Source organism: Cuculus canorus, chromosome 33, assembly GCF_017976375.1.
Source record: "Cuculus canorus isolate bCucCan1 chromosome 33, bCucCan1.pri, whole genome shotgun sequence".
Taxonomy (NCBI): domain Eukaryota; kingdom Metazoa; phylum Chordata; class Aves; order Cuculiformes; family Cuculidae; genus Cuculus; species Cuculus canorus.
Genome location: NC_071433.1, coordinates 878,829 through 896,130, shown reverse-complemented (window position 1 = coordinate 896,130; position 17,302 = coordinate 878,829). Strand labels below are relative to the sequence as shown.

Here is a 17,302-nt window from a genome sequence, read left to right as displayed (position 1 = left end):
GTCTCCTTATGGGGGGGGAGTCTAATCCGACCCCCCCCCCCCCTCAACTTATGGGGCTGCCCCATAAGTGTGGGGCAGAGGTATATTATGGGATGGAAAGGGATTTTTTAAGGGGGGGAGGGATGGGCAGGTGTTTGGGTCCCCCCTTGACCTCCCCCCCCCCCCCCCATCCTTTGGGTCTATTTATGGGGTGTGGGGGGGGGCGGGGCTGCCCCATAGATGGGGGGCAGAGAAGGGGGGGGGGGAAGGGGGGGGGAATCAGCTGTGGCCGTCGCTCTCAGCACCGCAATGGCCTCGCGGTGTCTCCTTTTGGGGTTCCTGGTGGTGTTGGGGGGGGTTGGTTTTGGGGAGCCCCCCGACTTTGCCGGGGGTCCCCATAGCAACGGAGAGCATCCCGGTTGCCATGGCAACCAGAGGGGAGGGGGCAAAGGAGGAGAAACAGGGCAAGGAGGGGGTCGCTATGGTAACCGGGACCCCCACCTTGGGTACCACGACCCCCCACTTCATCCCCATAGCAACGAGGACCCCCATCTGCGTCACCATGGCAACCAGGACCCCCCATTCCATCTCCGTAGCAACGAGGACCCCCAGAGCAACGAGGACCCCCCTCTTCGTCTCCATAGCAACGAGGACCCCCGTCTTCATCCCCATAGCAACGAGGACCCCCCTCTTCGTCTCCATGGCAACCAGGACCCCCCGTTTCATCCCCATAGCAACGAGGAGCTCGTGCATCACTATGGCGACCGCGGTTGCCATGGTAACAAAGAAGAGGAGGAGGAGGAGGAGGAGGAGGAGGAAGGTCACATCGAAGGTGAACTCGGAGGTGACCCCCCCGGTTTCTATGGTGACCAAGGGCGTTACCATGGCAACCAAGGGCCTCCCCGTCACCATGGCAACCGCGACCCCCCCAAAGAGGAGGAGGAGGAAGAGGATGGAGATGATGATAATGATGAAGATGATGATGAGGATGGAAACAGCTCTGAGGAGGAAGGTTGGGGGGGGGCCTAAAAGGGGGGGGGCTAAAAGGGAGGGGGTTAAAGGGTTTTGGGGTGACCCCCCCCCTCTCCCCCCAAAATTTCAGGGAATGAGGAGGAAGAGGAGGAGGAAGAGGAGGATGAGGCCGAAGGGCGGTACCGGCCCGGTTCCATCTGCCGTTATTGCGCCTTTTGCGAGGTGTGTGTGGGGGGGAGGACACGGGGACCCCCCCAAAACTCTTGGGGATCCCCCCCCCCATGAGGATAGGGACCCCTAAACCCCCCTGTACCCCCACTTTGGGAACCCCAAACCCCCCTGTACACCCCACTTTGTGCACCCCCTTGAGGACAGAGACCCCCGAACCCCCCTGTACCCCCACTTTGGGAACCCCAAACCCCCCTGTACCCCCACTTTGTGCCCCCCTTTCACCCCCTTTGTGCCCCCCTTAAGGATAGGGACCCCCAAACCCCCCTGTACCCCCACTTTGGGATCCCCAAACCCTCCTGTACCCCCACTTTGGGACCCCCAAACCCCCCTGTACCCCCCCTTTTCTGCCCCCTCACCATCTTTTCCCCCCCTTAAGGACAGGGACCCCCAAACCCCTCTGTACCCCCACTTTATGCCCCCCCTCACCCCCTTTCCCCCCCCCTTAAGGACAGGGACCCCCAACCCCTCCTTGTACCCCCCTTTGGGACCCCCAAACCCCCCTGTACCCCCACTTTGGGACCCCCAAACCCCCCTGTACCCCCTCTTTGTGCCCCCCCCACCCCCTTTTGCCCCCCTTTGAGGACAGGGACCCGCAAACCCCCCTTGTCCCCCCTCTTTTGGACCCCCAAACCCCCCTGTACCCCCCCTTTTCTGCCCCCCACCCCCTTTCCCCCCCCCCCCTTAAGGACAGGGACCCCCAAACCCTCTTGTCCCCCCCCCTTTGGGACCCCCAAACCCCCCTGTACCCCCACTTTATACCCCCCCCTCACCCCCTTTTCCCCCCCCCTTAAGGACAGGGACCCCCAAACCCCCCTGTACACCCCACTTTCTGCCCTCCCCTCACCCCCTGCCCCCCCCACTTGAGAACAGGGACCCCCAAACCCCCTTGTCCCCCCCCTTTGGGACCCCCAAACCCCCCTGTACCCCCACTTTATACCCCCCCCTCACCCCCTTTTTGCCCCCCCCTTTTTCCAGCGCTGCTCCCTTTGCTCTCTCTGTCCGTGTACTGAGGGGGACCCCTCCTCCTGCCCCCCCTGTCAGGTAAAAAGGGGACCCCCCCTTTTCATTCTAGGGGACCCCTCCAAAATGGGGGGACCCCCCCTCCCCAAAAAATGGGGGGACCCCCTCTCTGTGTGTCTGTGTCCCCCCCTCAGGGCTGTCAGTTCTGCTCTCTCTGTCCCCTCTGCGATACAGTCTGTCAGCCTGGTGAGACCCCCCCCGACACCCCAAAATCCACCCCCCCGACACCCCAAAATCCACTCCCCCCCCCAGGACACCCCAAAACCCCCCCAGGACCCCCCCAAAACTTCCCCGACCCATCCAACCCCTAAAGACCCCCCCCAAACCCCCACCCAAAGCCCCTCAGGACCCCCCCCCAAAACCTTAGGGACACCCCAAAAATCAGGGACCCCCCCCGAACCCCTAAACCGCCCACCCCGGACACCCCCAAACCGCAAAGACCCCCAACCCCCCCCCCAAAAGCCCCTCAGGACTCCCCCAAACCTCAGGGTCCCCCCAAAAAATCAGGGACCCCCCCTGAACCCCTAAACTGCCCCCCCAGGACACCCCAAAACCCCTCTGGACACCCCCAAAACCACCCCAGGACACCCCAAAACCCCTCCGGACACCCCAAAAACCCCAAAGCCCCCCCAAAAGCCCCCTCAGGACCCCCCCAAAACCATCCCCATCCCCTTCAGACCCCCCCAAACCTCAGGGACCGCCAAACTCACCCCCCCCAGGACACCCCCAAAACCCCTCCGGACACCCCCAAACCCCAAAGACCCCCCAAAGCCCCCCCCAAAGTCCCTCAGGACACCCCCAAACCTCGGGGACCCCCCTGAACCCCATTTTTAGGGTCCCCCTTTCCCCCTCTCACCCCCATTTTTGGGGTGTCCCCCCCTGAAACCCCATTTTTGGGGTCCCCCATTCCCCCATCACCCCCATTTTTGGGGTGTCCCCCCCTGAAACCCATTTTTAGGGTCCCCTATTCCCATGTTTTGGGTCCCCCATTCCCCCCTGACCCCCATTTTTGGGGTGTCCCCCCCCGAAACCCCATTTTTGGGGTCCCCCATTCCCCCCCTCACCCCATTTTTGGGGTGTCCCCCCCTGAACCCCCATTTTTGGGGTCTCCTTCCAGGGAGTCTCATGGATGAAATCTCCGGCGCTTTGTTCCAGTAAGTGCCCCCCCCCCAAATTTTTTTGGGGTCCCCCCCAAAAAAACCCCTTTTGAACCGCCCCCCAATAAATTTGGGGGTCCCCCCCTGAACCCCCAAATTTAACCCCTTTCTTTCCAGGACCCTCATCGGTTTCTTCGAAGAATCGGAGCCCTGAGTGGATTTTGGGGGTTCGGGGTTTTGGGGGGGTCCTCCCCCCCCCCTTTTTTTGTTGGTATTTCTGTACCCCCAAAAAATTTTGGGGGGGACCCCGAAAAGAAAAAGAATTGAAATAGTGGTGGTGGTTTTTTTGGGGTGAATTTGAGGGGATTTGGGGGGGAATTTTGGGGTGAATTTGGGTCAATTTGGGGGTGAATTTGGGATGAATTTGGGGGTGAATTTGGGGGTGAATTGGGGGGAATTTGGGGGCGAATTTGGGGATAAATTTGGGGTCAATTTTGGGGGGAATTTTGGGTCAATTTTGAGGTGAATTTGGGGGTGAATTTTGGGGATATTTGGGGGTGAATTTGGGGATAAATATTGGGTCAATTTTGGGGTGAATTTTGGGGCAATTTGTGGGTGAATTTGGGGTGAATTTGGGGATAAATTTTGGGTCAATTTTGGGGTGAATTTTGGGTGAATTTGGGGGAGAATTTGGGGGTCAATTTTGGGGGAATTTGGGGGTGAATTTCGGGATGAATTTTGGGGGGAATTTGGGGGGGAATTTGGGGTCAATTTTGGGGTCAATTTTGGGGTGAATTTGGGGGTCAATTTTGGGGTCAATTTTGGGGTGAATTTGGGGGGAATTTTGGGGATATTTGGGGAGAATTTGGGGGGAAGTTGGGGATAAATTTGGGGGTGAATTTGGGGATAAATATTGGGTCAATTTTGGGGTGAATTTGGGGGTGAATTTGGGGGTGAATTTGGGGTGAATTTGGTGGTGAATTTGGGGGTGAATTGGGGGGAATTTGGGGGCGAATTTGGGGATAAATTTGGGGTCAATTTTGGGGGGAATTTGGGAGTGAATTTGGGGGGGAATATGGGGATAAATTTGGGGGAGAATTTGGGGGAGAATTTGGGGGTGAATTTGGGGATAAATTTTGAGTCAATTTTGGGGTGAATTTGGGGTTGGATTTGGGGATGAATTTGGGGGTGAATTTGGGGGTGAATTTGGGATGAGTTTGGGGGGAATTTGGGGATGAATTTGGGGGTGAATTGGGGGGAGTTTGGGGTGAATTTGGGATGAATTTGGGATAAATTTGGGGGTGAATTTGGGGATAAATTTGGGGTGAATTTGGGGCTGAATTTGTGCTGAATTTGGGGCTGAATCTGGGGGTCCCGTTGGGTCAATGGGGTGAATTTGGGGGGTCCCTGAGGTTCTCGGGGGGCCCCTCCTGGGCGGGGGGGGGTGGTTTGTTCCCCCCCCCCTTTTATTTTTCTCCCCACAAAACTCCACATTTTCTGCTGTTTTTTCCCCCAATTTTAATTGGTTTCATGCAAAGCCCCCCCAAAAAGGAGGGGGGGCGGCAGTGGGGGGGGGGGGGCACACAAGGCATTGGGGGGGGGGGGACACCCCCAAACACACCCCCCACCCCCTCTTTTAGCAGCAAAATCCCCCCCAAAAACAGATGGGGGGGTACATTTTTTTGGGGGGGACGACACTTTTTGCGCCCCCCCCACTTTCAGGCTTTGTCCATCACTTCAGGGGCACCTGGAAATGGGGGGGGAGGGGGTTTGAGGAGGGGAAAAAAATAGGGGGGACCCCCCCTTTTCCTTCAGGACCCCCCCATTTCTCCTCCATTTCCCGCATTTCCCCCCATTTTTCTGCCATTTCCCCCCCATTTCCCCCCATTTTCCCCATTTCTCCCCCATTTCCCCCCATTTCCCCCCATTTCTCTGCCATTTCCCCCCATTTCACCCCCATTTCCCCCCATTTTCCCCCCATTTCCCCCCCATTTCCCCCCATTTCCTCCCCATTTCTCCCCCATTTCCCCCCATTATTTCCCCCCTATTTCCCCCCATTTCCCCCATTTCTCCCCCATTTCCCCCCATTTCCCCTCATTTCCCCCCATTTCCTCCCCATTTCCCCTCATTTCCCCCCATTTCCTCCCCATTTCTCCCCCATTTCCCCCCATTATTTCCCCCCTATTTCCCCCCATTTCCCCCATTTCTCCCCCATTTCCCCCCATTTCCCCTCATTTCCCCCCATTTCCTCCCCATTTCCCCATTTCCCCCCATTTCCCCCATTTCTCCCCCATTTCCCCCCATTTCCCCTCATTTCCCCCCATTTCCTCCCCATTTCCCCTCATTTCCCCCCATTTCTCCCCCATTTCCCCCCATTTCCCCCATATTTCCCCCCATTTCCCCCATTTCCCCCTCATTTCCCCCCCATTTCCCCCCCCTCACCATTAGCACGAGTACGTCCGCACCGAGACCCCCTCCCCCCTTTGTGGGGGGGGCAGTGAATTCCCTGGGGAGGGGGGGGGGGGACACAGGGTCAGGACCCCCCGAGACCCCCCCATAGATGTCCCCCCCATTCCCCCCCATTCCCCCCATTCCCTCCCATTCCCCCCCATTCCCCCATTCCCCCCATTCCCCCCCATTCCCCTCCATTCCCCCCCATTCCCCCCCATTCCCTCCCATTCCCCCCCATTCCCCCATTCTCCCCCATTTCACCCCATTCCCCCCATTCCCCCCTTCCCCCATTCCCCCCAATCCCCCCCATTCCCCCCATTCCCCCATTCCCCCCATTTCCCCCCATTCCCCCATTCACTCCATTCACTCTCATTCCCCCATTCCCCCCCATTCCCCCCAATCCCCCCCATTCCCCCCATTCCCCCATTCCCCCATTCCCCCCATTCCCCCCTTCCCCCTCATTCCCCCCTATTTCCCCCTATTCCCCCCATTCACTCCATTCCCCCCCATTTCTCCCCATTCCCCCCATTCCCCTCCATTCGCTCCATTTCCCCCCATTCCCTCATTCCCCCCATTCCCTCATTCCCCCCATTCCCCCCATTCCCCCCCATTCCCCTCATTCCCCCCATTCCCCCCCATTCCCCCCCAATCCCCCCATTCCCCCCATTTCCCCATTCACCCCCATTCCCCCATTCTCCCCCATTTCACCCCATTCCCCCCATTCCCCCATTCCCCCATTCCCCCCATTTCCCCATTCCCCCCATTCCCCCATTCTCCCCCATTCCCCCCCATTCGCCCCATTTCCCCCATTCCCCCCCATTCCCCCCCATTCCCCCATTCTCCCCCATTCCCCCCCATTCCCCCATTCTCCCCCATTTCCCCCCATTCCCCCCCATTCCCCCAATTCCCCCCATTCCCTCATTCCCCCCCATTCCCCCATTCACCCCCATTCCCCCATTCCCCCCCTTCCCCTCCATTCCCCCCTTCCCCCCATTCCCCCCATTCCCCCCCATTTCCCCCATTCCCCCCATTCACCCCATTTCCCCCCATTCACCCCATTCACCCCCATTCACTCCATTCCCCCATTCCCCCATTCATCCCCATTCACTCCATTCATCCCCATTCATCCCCATTCACCCCAGTCCCCCATTCCCCCCCATTTCCCCCCATTCCCCCCCAAATTCCCATTCCCAATCCCCATTCCCGCCCCCCCCCCCGATCCATCCTCACCGTCGGGCTGTACTCTACGCAGGGGCAATGTTGGGGGACCCCCCCGACACGGGGGGGGCAGTACCTCCGCTGTGTCCGCTCCGCCCCCCCTCAACTCCTTCTCCCGGAACAGTTTCCGCCACGAAGGGGAACGGCTGAAGGCGCGGGGGGGGGCCGGGGGGGGGGGGGAGAGGGGGGGACCCCCATCCTGAATGGGGGGGGGGCACTGGGAGGGGACTGGGAGGGACTGGGAGGGGAATGGGAGGGACTGGGAGGAGACTGGGGGGGGACTGGGAGGGGAATGGGAGGGGAATGGGGTGGACTGGGAGGGACTGGGAGGGACTGAGGGGGATTGGGAGGGGAATGGGAGGGGAATGGGGTGGACTGGGAGGGACTGGGGGGGACTGGGAGGGGATTAGGGGGGACTGGGAGGGACTGGGAGGGACTGGGAGGGACTGGGAGGGGATTGGGAGGGGATTGGGAGGGGACTGGGAGGGAATGGGGGGGGACTGGGAGGGGATTAGGGGGGACTGGGAGGGACTGGGAGGGACTGGGAGGGGATTGGGAGGGGATTGGGAGGGGAATGGGGTGGACTGGGAGGGACTGGGGGGGGAATGGGGGGGGACTGGGAGGGGAATGGGAGGGGAATGGGGCAGACTGGGAGGGACTGGGAGGGGACTGGGAGGGGATTAGGGGGACTGGGAGGGACTGGGAGGGGATTAGGGGGGACTGGGAGGGACTGGGGGGGACTGTGAGGGGAATGGGGCGGACTGGGGGGGACTGGGAGGGACTGGGAGGGGATTGGGAGGGGAATGTGGGCAACTGGGAGGGAATTGGGGAGGCACTGGGTGGTACTGGGAGGGGACTGGGGGGAACTGGGGGGTTTCTGAGAGGCACTGGGGGGTACCGGGGTCCACTGGGGGGTACTGGGAGGCACTGGGGGGGCACTGGGGGGTACTGAGGGGGTACTGGGGGTTACTGGGAGGCACTGGGCGGGCACTGGGTGGTACTGGGCGGTACTGGGAGGCACTTGGGGGTTACTGGGATGTACTGGGGGAGCACTGGGGGGCACTGGGGGTGACTGGGGAGGTAGTAGGGGGGCACTGCGAGGTACTGGGGAGTACTGCGGGGGCACTGGGGGTTACTGGGAGGCACTGGGGGTCACTGGGAGGTACTGGGGCGTACTGGAGGTTACTGGGAGGCACTGGGGGGTCACTGGGGATTACTGGGAGGCACTGGGGGGTACTGGGAGGCACTGGGAAGCACTGGGGGTTACTGTAGGGGCACTGGGGTGCACTGGAGGGCACTGGGAGGCACTGGGGGGGGCACTGGTGGGTACTGGAGAGGTTACTGGGGGTTACTGGGAGGCACTGGGCGGGTCCCAGTCCCACCTCGTCGAGGCGCCGTTCGGTTCCGGCAGTGATCAAAGCACTGAACTCCTTCTCCAGCAGCTGCCGCGCCTGCCCAGTACAAACCAGTTCACACCAGTTACCCACTGGTCGGCTCCCAGTTCCCCATCCCAGTTCCCTCCCAGTTGTCCCACAGTCCACTCATGGCTCCCAGTTGCCACCAATCCCCTCCCAGTCCTTCCCAGTTGCCCCCAATCTCCCTCCCAGTGCCTCCCAGTCCTTCCCAGTACCCCCCAATCCCCTCCCAGTCCTTCCCAGTTGCCCCCAATCTCCCTCCCAGTGCCTCCCAGTCCCTCCCAGTTCCCCCAATCTCCCTCCCAGTGCCTCCCAGTGCCTCCCAGTCCTTCCCAGTTCCCCCCAATCCCCTCCCAGTCCTTCCCAGTTGCCCCTAATCTCCCTCCCAGTGCCTCCCAATCCCCTCCCAGTCCTTTCCAGTTCCCCCATTCTCCCTCCCAGTGCCTCCCAATCCCCTCCCAATCCTTCCCAGTTCCCCCATTCTCCCTCCCAGTGCCTCCCAATCCCCTCCCAGTCCTTCCCAGTTCCCCCCAATCCCCTCCCAGTCCTTCCCAGTTGCCCCCAATCTCCCTCCCAGTGCCTCCCAGTCCCTCCCAGTTCCCCCAATCTCCCTCCCAGTGCCTCCCAGTGCCTCCCAGTCCTTCCCAGTTCCCCCCAATCCCCTCCCAGTCCTTCCCAGTTGCCCCTAATCTCCCTCCCAGTGCCTCCCAATCCCCTCCCAGTGCCTCCCAGTCCTTTCCAGTTCCCCCATTCTCCCTCCCAGTGCCTCCCAATCCCCTCCCAATCCTTCCCAGTTCCCCCATTCTCCCTCCCAGTGCCTCCCAATCCCCTCCCAGTCCTTCCCAGTTCCCCCCAATCCCCTCCCAGTCCTTCCCAGTTCCCCCCAATCCCCTCCCATTCCTTCCCAGTTCCCCCCAATCTCCCTCCCAGTGCCTCCCAGTCCCTCCCAGTTCCCCCATTCTCCCTCCTAGTGCCTCCCAGTGCCTCCCAGTCCTTCCCAGTTGCCCCCAATCCCCTCCCAGTCCTTTCCACCTCCCCCATTCTCCCTCCCAGTGCCTCCCAATCCCCTCCCAGTCCTTCCCAGTTGCCCCCAATCTCCCTCCCAGTGCCTCCCAGTCCTTCCCAGTTCCCCCCAATCCCCTCCCAGTGCCTCCCAGTGCCTCCCAGTCCTTCCCAATTCCCCCCAATCCCCTCCCAGTCCTTCCCAGTTGCCCCCAATCCCCTCCCAGTCCCTCCCAGTGCCTCCCAATCCCCTCCCAGTGCCTCCCAGTGCCTCCCAGTCCTTCCCAGTTGCCCCCAATCTCCCTCCCAGTGCCTCCCAGTGCCTCCCAGTGCTCGCCTGGGTGTTCTGGGTGGGGATCTGGAGCAGGAGGGCGAGGTCGGCCCAGTCGAAGGTGTCGTCGAGGGCGAGGAGGGCTCCGTGGACGCCGCTCTCGCCCAGGTTCCGGGCGAACTCCTTCAGCCCCACGCTCTGCACCCACGCCGTCACCCGCTCGTTGGACCACACCACCACGTCTGGGGGGACAGCGCTGCCCCATAGCGCCCCATAGCGCCCCATAGAGACCCAGAGAGCCCCATAGATCCGATAGAGACCCATAGAGACCCATAGAGAATCATTGAGACCCATAGAGCCCCATTGAAACGCATAGCACCCAATAGTACCCATATCATCAGCACCACATCTGGGGGGACAGCGCTCCCCCATAGAGACCCATAGAGACCCATAGAGACCCATAGAGAACCCATAGTGACCCACAGAGACCCATAGAGACCCAGAGAGACCCCATAGAGAACCCATAGAGACCCATAGAGAACCCATAGAGACCCATAGAGAGAGACCCATAGAGACCCATAGACCCCATAGAGACCCCATAGAGACCCAGAGAGCCCAAGAGAGCCCATAGAGACCCATAGAGAACCATAGAGAACCATAGAGAATCATTGAGACCCATAGAGCCCCATTGAAACCCATAGCACCCAATAGTACCCATATCATCAGCACCACATATGGGGGGACAGCGCTGCCCCATAGCGCCCCATAGAGCCCCATAGAGCCCCATAGAGCCCCATAGAGAACCATAGAGACCCATAGAGTCCATAGAGACCCATAGAGACCCAGAGAGACCCATAGAGACCCATAGAGAACCCATAGTGACCCATAGAGACCCATAGAGACCCATAGAGAACCCATAGAGACCCATAGAGCCCCATAGAGCCCATAGAGACCCCATAGAGACCCAGAGAGAGAGACCCAGAGAGCCCATAGAGAACCATAGAGACCCATAGAGTCCATAGAGAACCCATAGAGACCCATAGAGAGAGACCCATAGAGCCCCATAGAGACCCATAGAGCCCATAGAGACCCCGTAGAGACCCAGAGAGCCCAAGAGAGCCCATAGAGACCCATAGAGACCCATAGAGACTCATAGAGACCCATAGAGCCCATAGAGACCCATAGAGACTCATAGAGACCCATTGAACCCAAGAGCACCCACGTTATCTGCACTACCTCTGGGGGAGAGCGCTGCCCCATAGCGCCCCATAGAGACCCATAGAGACCTATAGAGACCCATAGAGACCATAGAGACCCAGAGAGCCCAAGAGAGCCCAAAGAGACCCATAGCGCCCCGTAGAGAGACACCCATAGAGACCCATAGAGCCCCATAGAGCCCCATAGAGCCCCATAGAGAATCATAGAGACCCATAGAACCCCATTGAACCCCATAGAACCCACATCATCAGCACCACCTCTGGAGGGACAGCGCTGCCCCATAGCGCCCCATAGAGACCCATAGCGCCCCATAGCGCCCCATAGCGCCCCATAGCGCCCCCGTACCCCTGCTCTGCTCCAGACTCTCTTCCCGGCGCCGTTCGAGCTCTTTGCGGTCGTAGTTGAGGCGTTTGAGGCAGAGGATCCCATAGTGGAGACTCACCCTGGGGGGCACTTGGGGGTCACTTGGGGGTCACTTGGGGGTCACTTGGGGGTCACTTGGGGGACTGAGGCCACCGTGGGGTCTCAATATGGGGTTCTACAGTCACTTGGGGGGCACTTGGAGGTCACTTGGAGGTCACTTGGGGGTCACTTGGGGGTCGCTGATCCCCGGGAACTCCCATTCCCCCATCCCAAGTCTATGGGAACCCCTCCCAGTCCCCCCTAATTCCCTCCCAGTCCCTCCCAGTCCCCCTTAATCCCCTCCCAGTCCCCCCCAGTCCCTCCCAGTCCCTCCCAATCCCTCCCAATCCCTCCCAATCCCCTCCCAGTCCCTCCCAATCCTCTCCCAGTCCCTCCCAATCCCCTCTTCCCCCCTCCCAGTCCCTCCCAGTCCCTCCCAATCCTTTCCCAGTCCCTCCCAATCCTCTCCCAGTCCCTCCCATTCCCCTCTTTCCCCCTCCCACTCCCTCCCAGTTCCCTCCCAGTCCCTCCCAATCCCCTCCCAGTCCCCCCCCAGTCCCTCCCAGTCCCTCCCAGTCCCCCTTAATCCCCTCCCAGTCCCCCCCGGTCCCTCCCAGTCCCTCCCAATCCCCTCCCAGTCCCTCCCAACCCCCTCCCAGTCCCTCCCAGTCCCCCTTAATCCCCTCCCAATCCCCTCCCAGCCCCTCCCAATCCCCTCCCAACCCCTCCCAACCCCTCCCAGTCCCTCCCAGTCCCCCCAAATCCCCTCCCAGTCCCTCCCAGTCCCCCTTAATCCCCTCCCAGTCCCCTCTTCCCCCCTCCCAGTCCCTCCTAATCCCCTCTTTCCCTCTCCCAGTCCCTCCCAGTCCACCCAAATCCCCTCCCAGTCCCTCCCAGTCCCTCCCAGTCCCTCCCAATCCCCTCCCAGTCCCCCCTAATCCCCTCCCAGTCCCTCCCAATCCCCTCCAATCCCCTCCCAGTCCCTCCCAGTCCCTCCCAATCCCCTCCCAGTCCCTCCCAATCCCCTCTAATCCCCTCCCAATCCTCTCCCAGTCCCTCTTAATCCGCTCTCAGTCCCTCCCAATCCCCTCTTTCCCCCTCCCAGTCCCTCCCAATCCCCTCCCAGTCCCTCCCAGTCCCCTCCCAACCCCCTCCCAGTCCCTCCCAACCCCCTCCCAGTCCCCCCTAATCCCCTCCCAGTCCCTCCTAATCCCCTCCCGGTCCCCCCTAATCCCCTCCCAGCCCCTCCCAGTCCCTCCCAGTCCCTCCTAATCCCCTCCCGGTCCCCCCTAATCCCCTCCCAGGCCCTCCCAGTCCCTCCCAGTCCCTCCCAGTCCCCCCTAATCCCCTCCCAGTCCCTCCCAATCCCCTCCAATCCCCTCCCAGTCCCTCCCAGTCCCCCCCTAATCCCCTCCCAGTCCCTCCCAATCCCCTCTTTCCCCCTCCCAGTCCCTCCCAGTCCCTCCCAATCCCCTCCCAGTCCCTCCCAGTCCCTCCCAATCCCCTCTTTCCCCCTCCCACTCCCTCCCAGTCCCTCCCAATCCCCCCTAATCCCCTCCCAGTCCCTTCCAGTCCCTCCCAATCCCCTCCCAGTCCCCCCCAGTCCCTCCCAGTCCCCCCAAATCCCGTCCCAGTCCCTCCCAGCCCCTCCCAGTCCCCCCAAATCCCGTCCCAGTCCCTCCCAGTCCCTCCCAGTCCCCCTCAATCCCCTCCCACTCCCCCCCAATCCCCTCCCAATCCCCTCCCAGTCCCTCCCAATCCCCTCCCAGTCCCTCCCAGTCCCCTCCCAGTTCCCCCTAATCCCCTCCCAGTCCCTCCCAACCCCCTCCCAGTCCCCCTTAATCCCCTCCCAATCCCCTCCCAGTCCCCTCCCAATCCCTCCCAATCCCCTCTAATCCCCTCCCAATCCTCTCCCAGTCCCTCCCAGTCCCTCCCAGTCCCTCTTAATCCGCTCTCAGTCCCTCCCAATCGCTCCCAAACTCCTCTTTCCCCCTCCCAGTCCCTCCCAGTCCCTCCCAATCCCCTCTTTCCCCCTCCCAGTCCCTCCCAATCCCCTCCCAGTCCCTCCCAGTCCCTCCCAGTCCCCCTTAATCCCCTCCCAGTCCCTCCCAATCCCCTCTTTCCCCCTCCCACTCCCTCCCAGTCCCTCCCAGTCCCCCCTAATCCCCTCTCAGTCCCTCCCAATCCCTTCCCAGTCCCTCCCAGTCCCCCCAAATCCCCTCCCAGTCCCTCCCAGTCTCTCCCAGTCCCCCCTAATCCCCTCCCAGTCCCTCCCAATCCCCTCCCAGTCCCTCCCAATCCCCTCCCAGTCCCGCCCAGTCCCTCCCAGTCCCTCCCAATCCCTCCCAGTCCCTCCCAGTCCCCCCTAATCCCCTCCCAATCCCCTCCCAGTCCCTCCTAATCCCCTCTTTCCCTCTCCCAGTCCCTCCCAGTCCCTCCCAATCCCCTCCCAGTCCCTCCTAATCCCCTCTTTCCCTCTCCCAGTCCCTCCCAGTCCCTCCCAATCCCATCCCAGTCCCTCCTAATCCCCTCTTTCCCTCTCCCAGTCCCTCCCAGTCCCTCCCAATCCCCTCCCAGTCCCCTCCCAGTCCCGCCCAGTCCCTCCCAGTCCCTCCCAATCCCTCCCAGTCCCTCCCAGTCCCCCCTAATCCCCTCCCAATCCCCTCCCAGTCCCTCCTAATCCCCTCTTTCCCTCTCCCAGTCCCTCCCAGTCCCTCCCAATCCCCTCCCAGTCCCTCCTAATCCCCTCTTTCCCTCTCCCAGTCCCTCCCAGTCCCTCCCAATCCCCTCCCAGTCCCTCCCAATCCCCTCTTTCCCCCTCCCAATCCCTCCCAGTCCCTCCCAATCCCCTCCCAGTCCCTCCCAGTCCCTCCCAATCCCCTCCCAGTCCCTCCCAATCCCCTCCCAGTCCCTCCCAATCCCCTCTTTCCCCCTCCCAATCCTCTCCCAGTCCCTCCCAGTCCCCCCTAATCCCCTCCCAGTCCCTCCCAGTTCCCCTTAATCCCCTCCCAGTCCCTCCCAGTCCCCCCAAATCCCCTCCCACTCCCTCCCAGTCCCCCTTAATCCCCTCCCAGTCCCTCCCAGTCCCTCCCAATACCCTCCCAGTCCCTCCCAGTCCCTCCCAATCCCCTCCCAGTCCCTCCCAATCCCCTCCCAGTCCCCCCCAATCCCCTCCCAATCCCCTCCCAGTCCCTCCTAATCCCCTCTTTCCCTCTCCCAGTCCCTCCCAGTCCCTCCCAATCCCCTCCCAGTCCCTCCTAATCCCCTCTTTCCCTCTCCCAGTCCCTCCCAGTCCCTCCCAATCCCCTCCCAGTCCCTCCTAATCCCCTCTTTCCCTCTCCCAGTCCCTCCCAATCCCCTCCCAATCCCCTCCCAGTCCCTCCCAGTCCCTCCCAGTCCCCCCCAGTCCCAGACCTGTGGAAGGAATCCACCATCTTCAGCTGCCCCCGCAGCTCCTTTTTGCTGAGGTGGTCGAGCATCCTCGCGTCCACGAGGGACTCCATGAAGAAGCTGCGGTACTGCGGCAGCCCGAGGCTCGGCAGCCACTCGTTCCCCACCCACTCGTGGTTCATCGCCCCGTACGACAGCAGCTGAGGGGGATAACGGCCCCCCTTTACCCTCACAGGAACCCCCAAACCCCCCCTTTACCCTTACAGGACCCCCCAATCCCCCCTTTACCCTTACAGGACCTGAGGCTGAACCCCCCCCTTTATCCCCTTCCAGGACCCCCTCAAAGCCCCTCTTTACCCTTAAAGGACCTTTCAAACCCTCTTTACCTTTCCAGGACCTTTAAACCCACCCCTTTACCCTTCCAGGACCTCCAAAACCCCCCTTTTTATCCTTCCAGAACCCCTTCAGGGCCCCCTTTACCCTTAAAGGACCTTTCAAACCCTCTTTACCCTTCCAGGAAACCCCAAACCCCTCCTTTACCCTTCCAGGACCCTTCAGCTCCCCCTTTACTCCCTTTTAGGAGCCCTCAAACTCCCCCTTTACCCTTCCAGAACCCCCCAAACCCCCTTTACCCTTCCAGGACCCCCCTCAAACCCCCCTTTACCCTTACAGGACCCCCCTCAAACCCCCCTTTACCCTTACAGGACCCCACAACCTCCCCCCCTCGCCCCCGTTTTACCCTTTCATGACCTTTCAAAGCCCCTTTACCCTTCCAGGACCCCCAAACCCCCCCTTTTTACCCTTCCAGGACCCCCCAAAACCCCCCCTTTACCCTTACAGGACCTTTCAAACCCCCTCTTTACCCTTCCAGGACCCCCTCAAAGCCCCCCCTTTACCCTTCCAGGACCCCTCAGAGCCCCCCCTTTACCCTTACAGGATCCCCCTCAGGGCCCCCTTTGCCCTTTCAGGACCTTTCAACCCCCCTTTACCTTTCCAGGACCTTTCAAACCCCCCCCTTTACCCTTCCAGGACCCCCTCAAAGCCCCCTTTACCCTTTCAGGACCCTCCAATCCCCCCCTTTACCCTTTCAGGACCCCCCAACCCCCTCCTTTACCCTTCCAGGACCCTTCACCCCCCCCTTTACCCTTCCAGGACCCCCTCAGGACCCCCCTTTGCCCTTCCAGGACCCTTCAAACCCCCCCCCCTTTACCCTTTCAGGACCTTTCAAACCCCCTTTACCCATTCAGGACCCCCCAAACCCCTCCTTTTACCCTTCCAGGACCCTTTCAGACCGCCTTTTACCCTTCCAGGACCCTCGTGCAAAGCCCAAATCCTCGTGCAAAGCCACATCCTCGTGCAAAGCCTCATCCTCGTGCAAAGACCAATCCTCGTGCAAAGCCCAAATCCTCGTGCAAAGCGCAAATCCTCGTGCAAAGCCTCATCCTCGTGCAAAGCCACATCATTGTGCAAAGCCGCGTCCTCGTGCAAAGCCCAATCCTCGTGCAAAGCCCCATCCTCGTGCAAAGCCCTCGTGCAAAGCCCTCGTGCGAGCCGGTACCTGCTCCCAGCTGATCTCCTTTGTCTCCTGGAGAGGGACGAGAGGCGTCAGAGGGGCCCAAATCCCCCTCCTTAAACCCATCCCCCCCCCCAAAATCCTCGTGCGTTGCACGAGGGCCGCAACTCACCGGTTTCGTGGCGGCCGTGAGCGACTCCATCTCCTCGTGCGTCATCCACACGTTACCCGTGGACTGAGGGGGGGGGCACGAGGCTCAGCGAGTGTGTAAATCCTCGTGCAAACCCTCGTGCAAACCCTCGTATGAGGCCTTTATGTCACATCCCTCTCCCCAAACCCTCATAGAAGGCTTTGAGTGACCCTCATCTGAGCTTTTATCCCCCTTTGGACCATCTTTATCCACTCCCTCGTGCGAACCCTCGTGCAAACCCTCGTGCAAACCCTCGTGCGAGGCCTTTATCTCACATCCCTCTCCCCAAACCCTCATAGAAGGCTTTGAGTGACCCTCATATGAGCTTTTATTCCCCTTCGGACCATCTTTATCCACTCCCTCGTGCGAACCCTTGTGCAAATCCTCGTGCAAACCCTCGTATGAGGCCTTTATGTCACATCCCTCTCTCCAAACCCTCACGGAAGGCTTTGAGTGACCCTCATCTGAGCTTTTATGCCCCTTCGGACCATCTTTATCCACTCCCTCGTGCGAACCCTCGTGCAAATCCTCGTGCAAACCCTTGTGCGAGGCCTTTATGTCACATCCCCCTCCCCAAACCCTCACGGAAGGCTTTGAGTGACCCTCATATGAGCTTTTATCCCCCTTTGGACCATCTTTATCCACTCCCTCGTGCGAACCCTCGTGCAAACCCTCGTGCAAACCCCTCGTGCAAGGCCTTTATGTCACATCCCCCTCCCCAAACCCTCACAGAAGGCTTTGAGTGACCCTCATCTGAGCTTTTATTCCCCTTCAGACCATCTTTATCCACTCCCTCGTGCGAACCCTCGTGCAAATCCTCGTGCAAACCCCTCGTGTGAGGCCTTTATCTCACATCCCTCTCCCCAAACCCTCACAGAAGGCTTTGAGTGACCCTCATCTGAGCTTTTATTCCCCTTCGGACCATCTTTTCCC

The 17,302-nt window shown here is 60.8% G+C and overlaps 2 protein-coding genes across 2 annotated transcripts in view; one reads left to right on the top strand and one right to left on the bottom strand.

Moving 5' to 3' along the window:
* Positions 1-288: 288 nt before the first annotated feature.
* LOC128849756 (sarcoplasmic reticulum histidine-rich calcium-binding protein-like) lies at positions 289-3,594 on the top strand. The gene is made up of 6 exons (XM_054052298.1): positions 289-991; positions 1,082-1,173; positions 2,158-2,223; positions 2,337-2,388; positions 3,320-3,356; positions 3,477-3,594. Exons 1-6 carry the CDS (start codon positions 289-291, stop codon positions 3,511-3,513), a joined length of 987 nt encoding a protein of 328 aa, XP_053908273.1. The 3' UTR covers positions 3,514-3,594.
* A 1,362-nt stretch (positions 3,595-4,956) lies between these two features.
* The window catches only part of LOC128849755 (liprin-alpha-3-like), a 49,748-nt gene continuing 37,402 nt past the window's right edge, over positions 4,957-17,302 (bottom strand). Inside the window, 9 exon segments of the mRNA XM_054052297.1 lie at positions 4,957-5,046; positions 5,742-5,805; positions 6,981-7,167; positions 8,351-8,419; positions 9,723-9,898; positions 11,220-11,317; positions 14,691-14,866; positions 16,225-16,251; positions 16,352-16,414. Coding sequence (XP_053908272.1) covers positions 5,744-5,805; positions 6,981-7,167; positions 8,351-8,419; positions 9,723-9,898; positions 11,220-11,317; positions 14,691-14,866; positions 16,225-16,251; positions 16,352-16,414 — 858 coding nt within the window. The 3' untranslated portion in view covers positions 4,957-5,046; positions 5,742-5,743.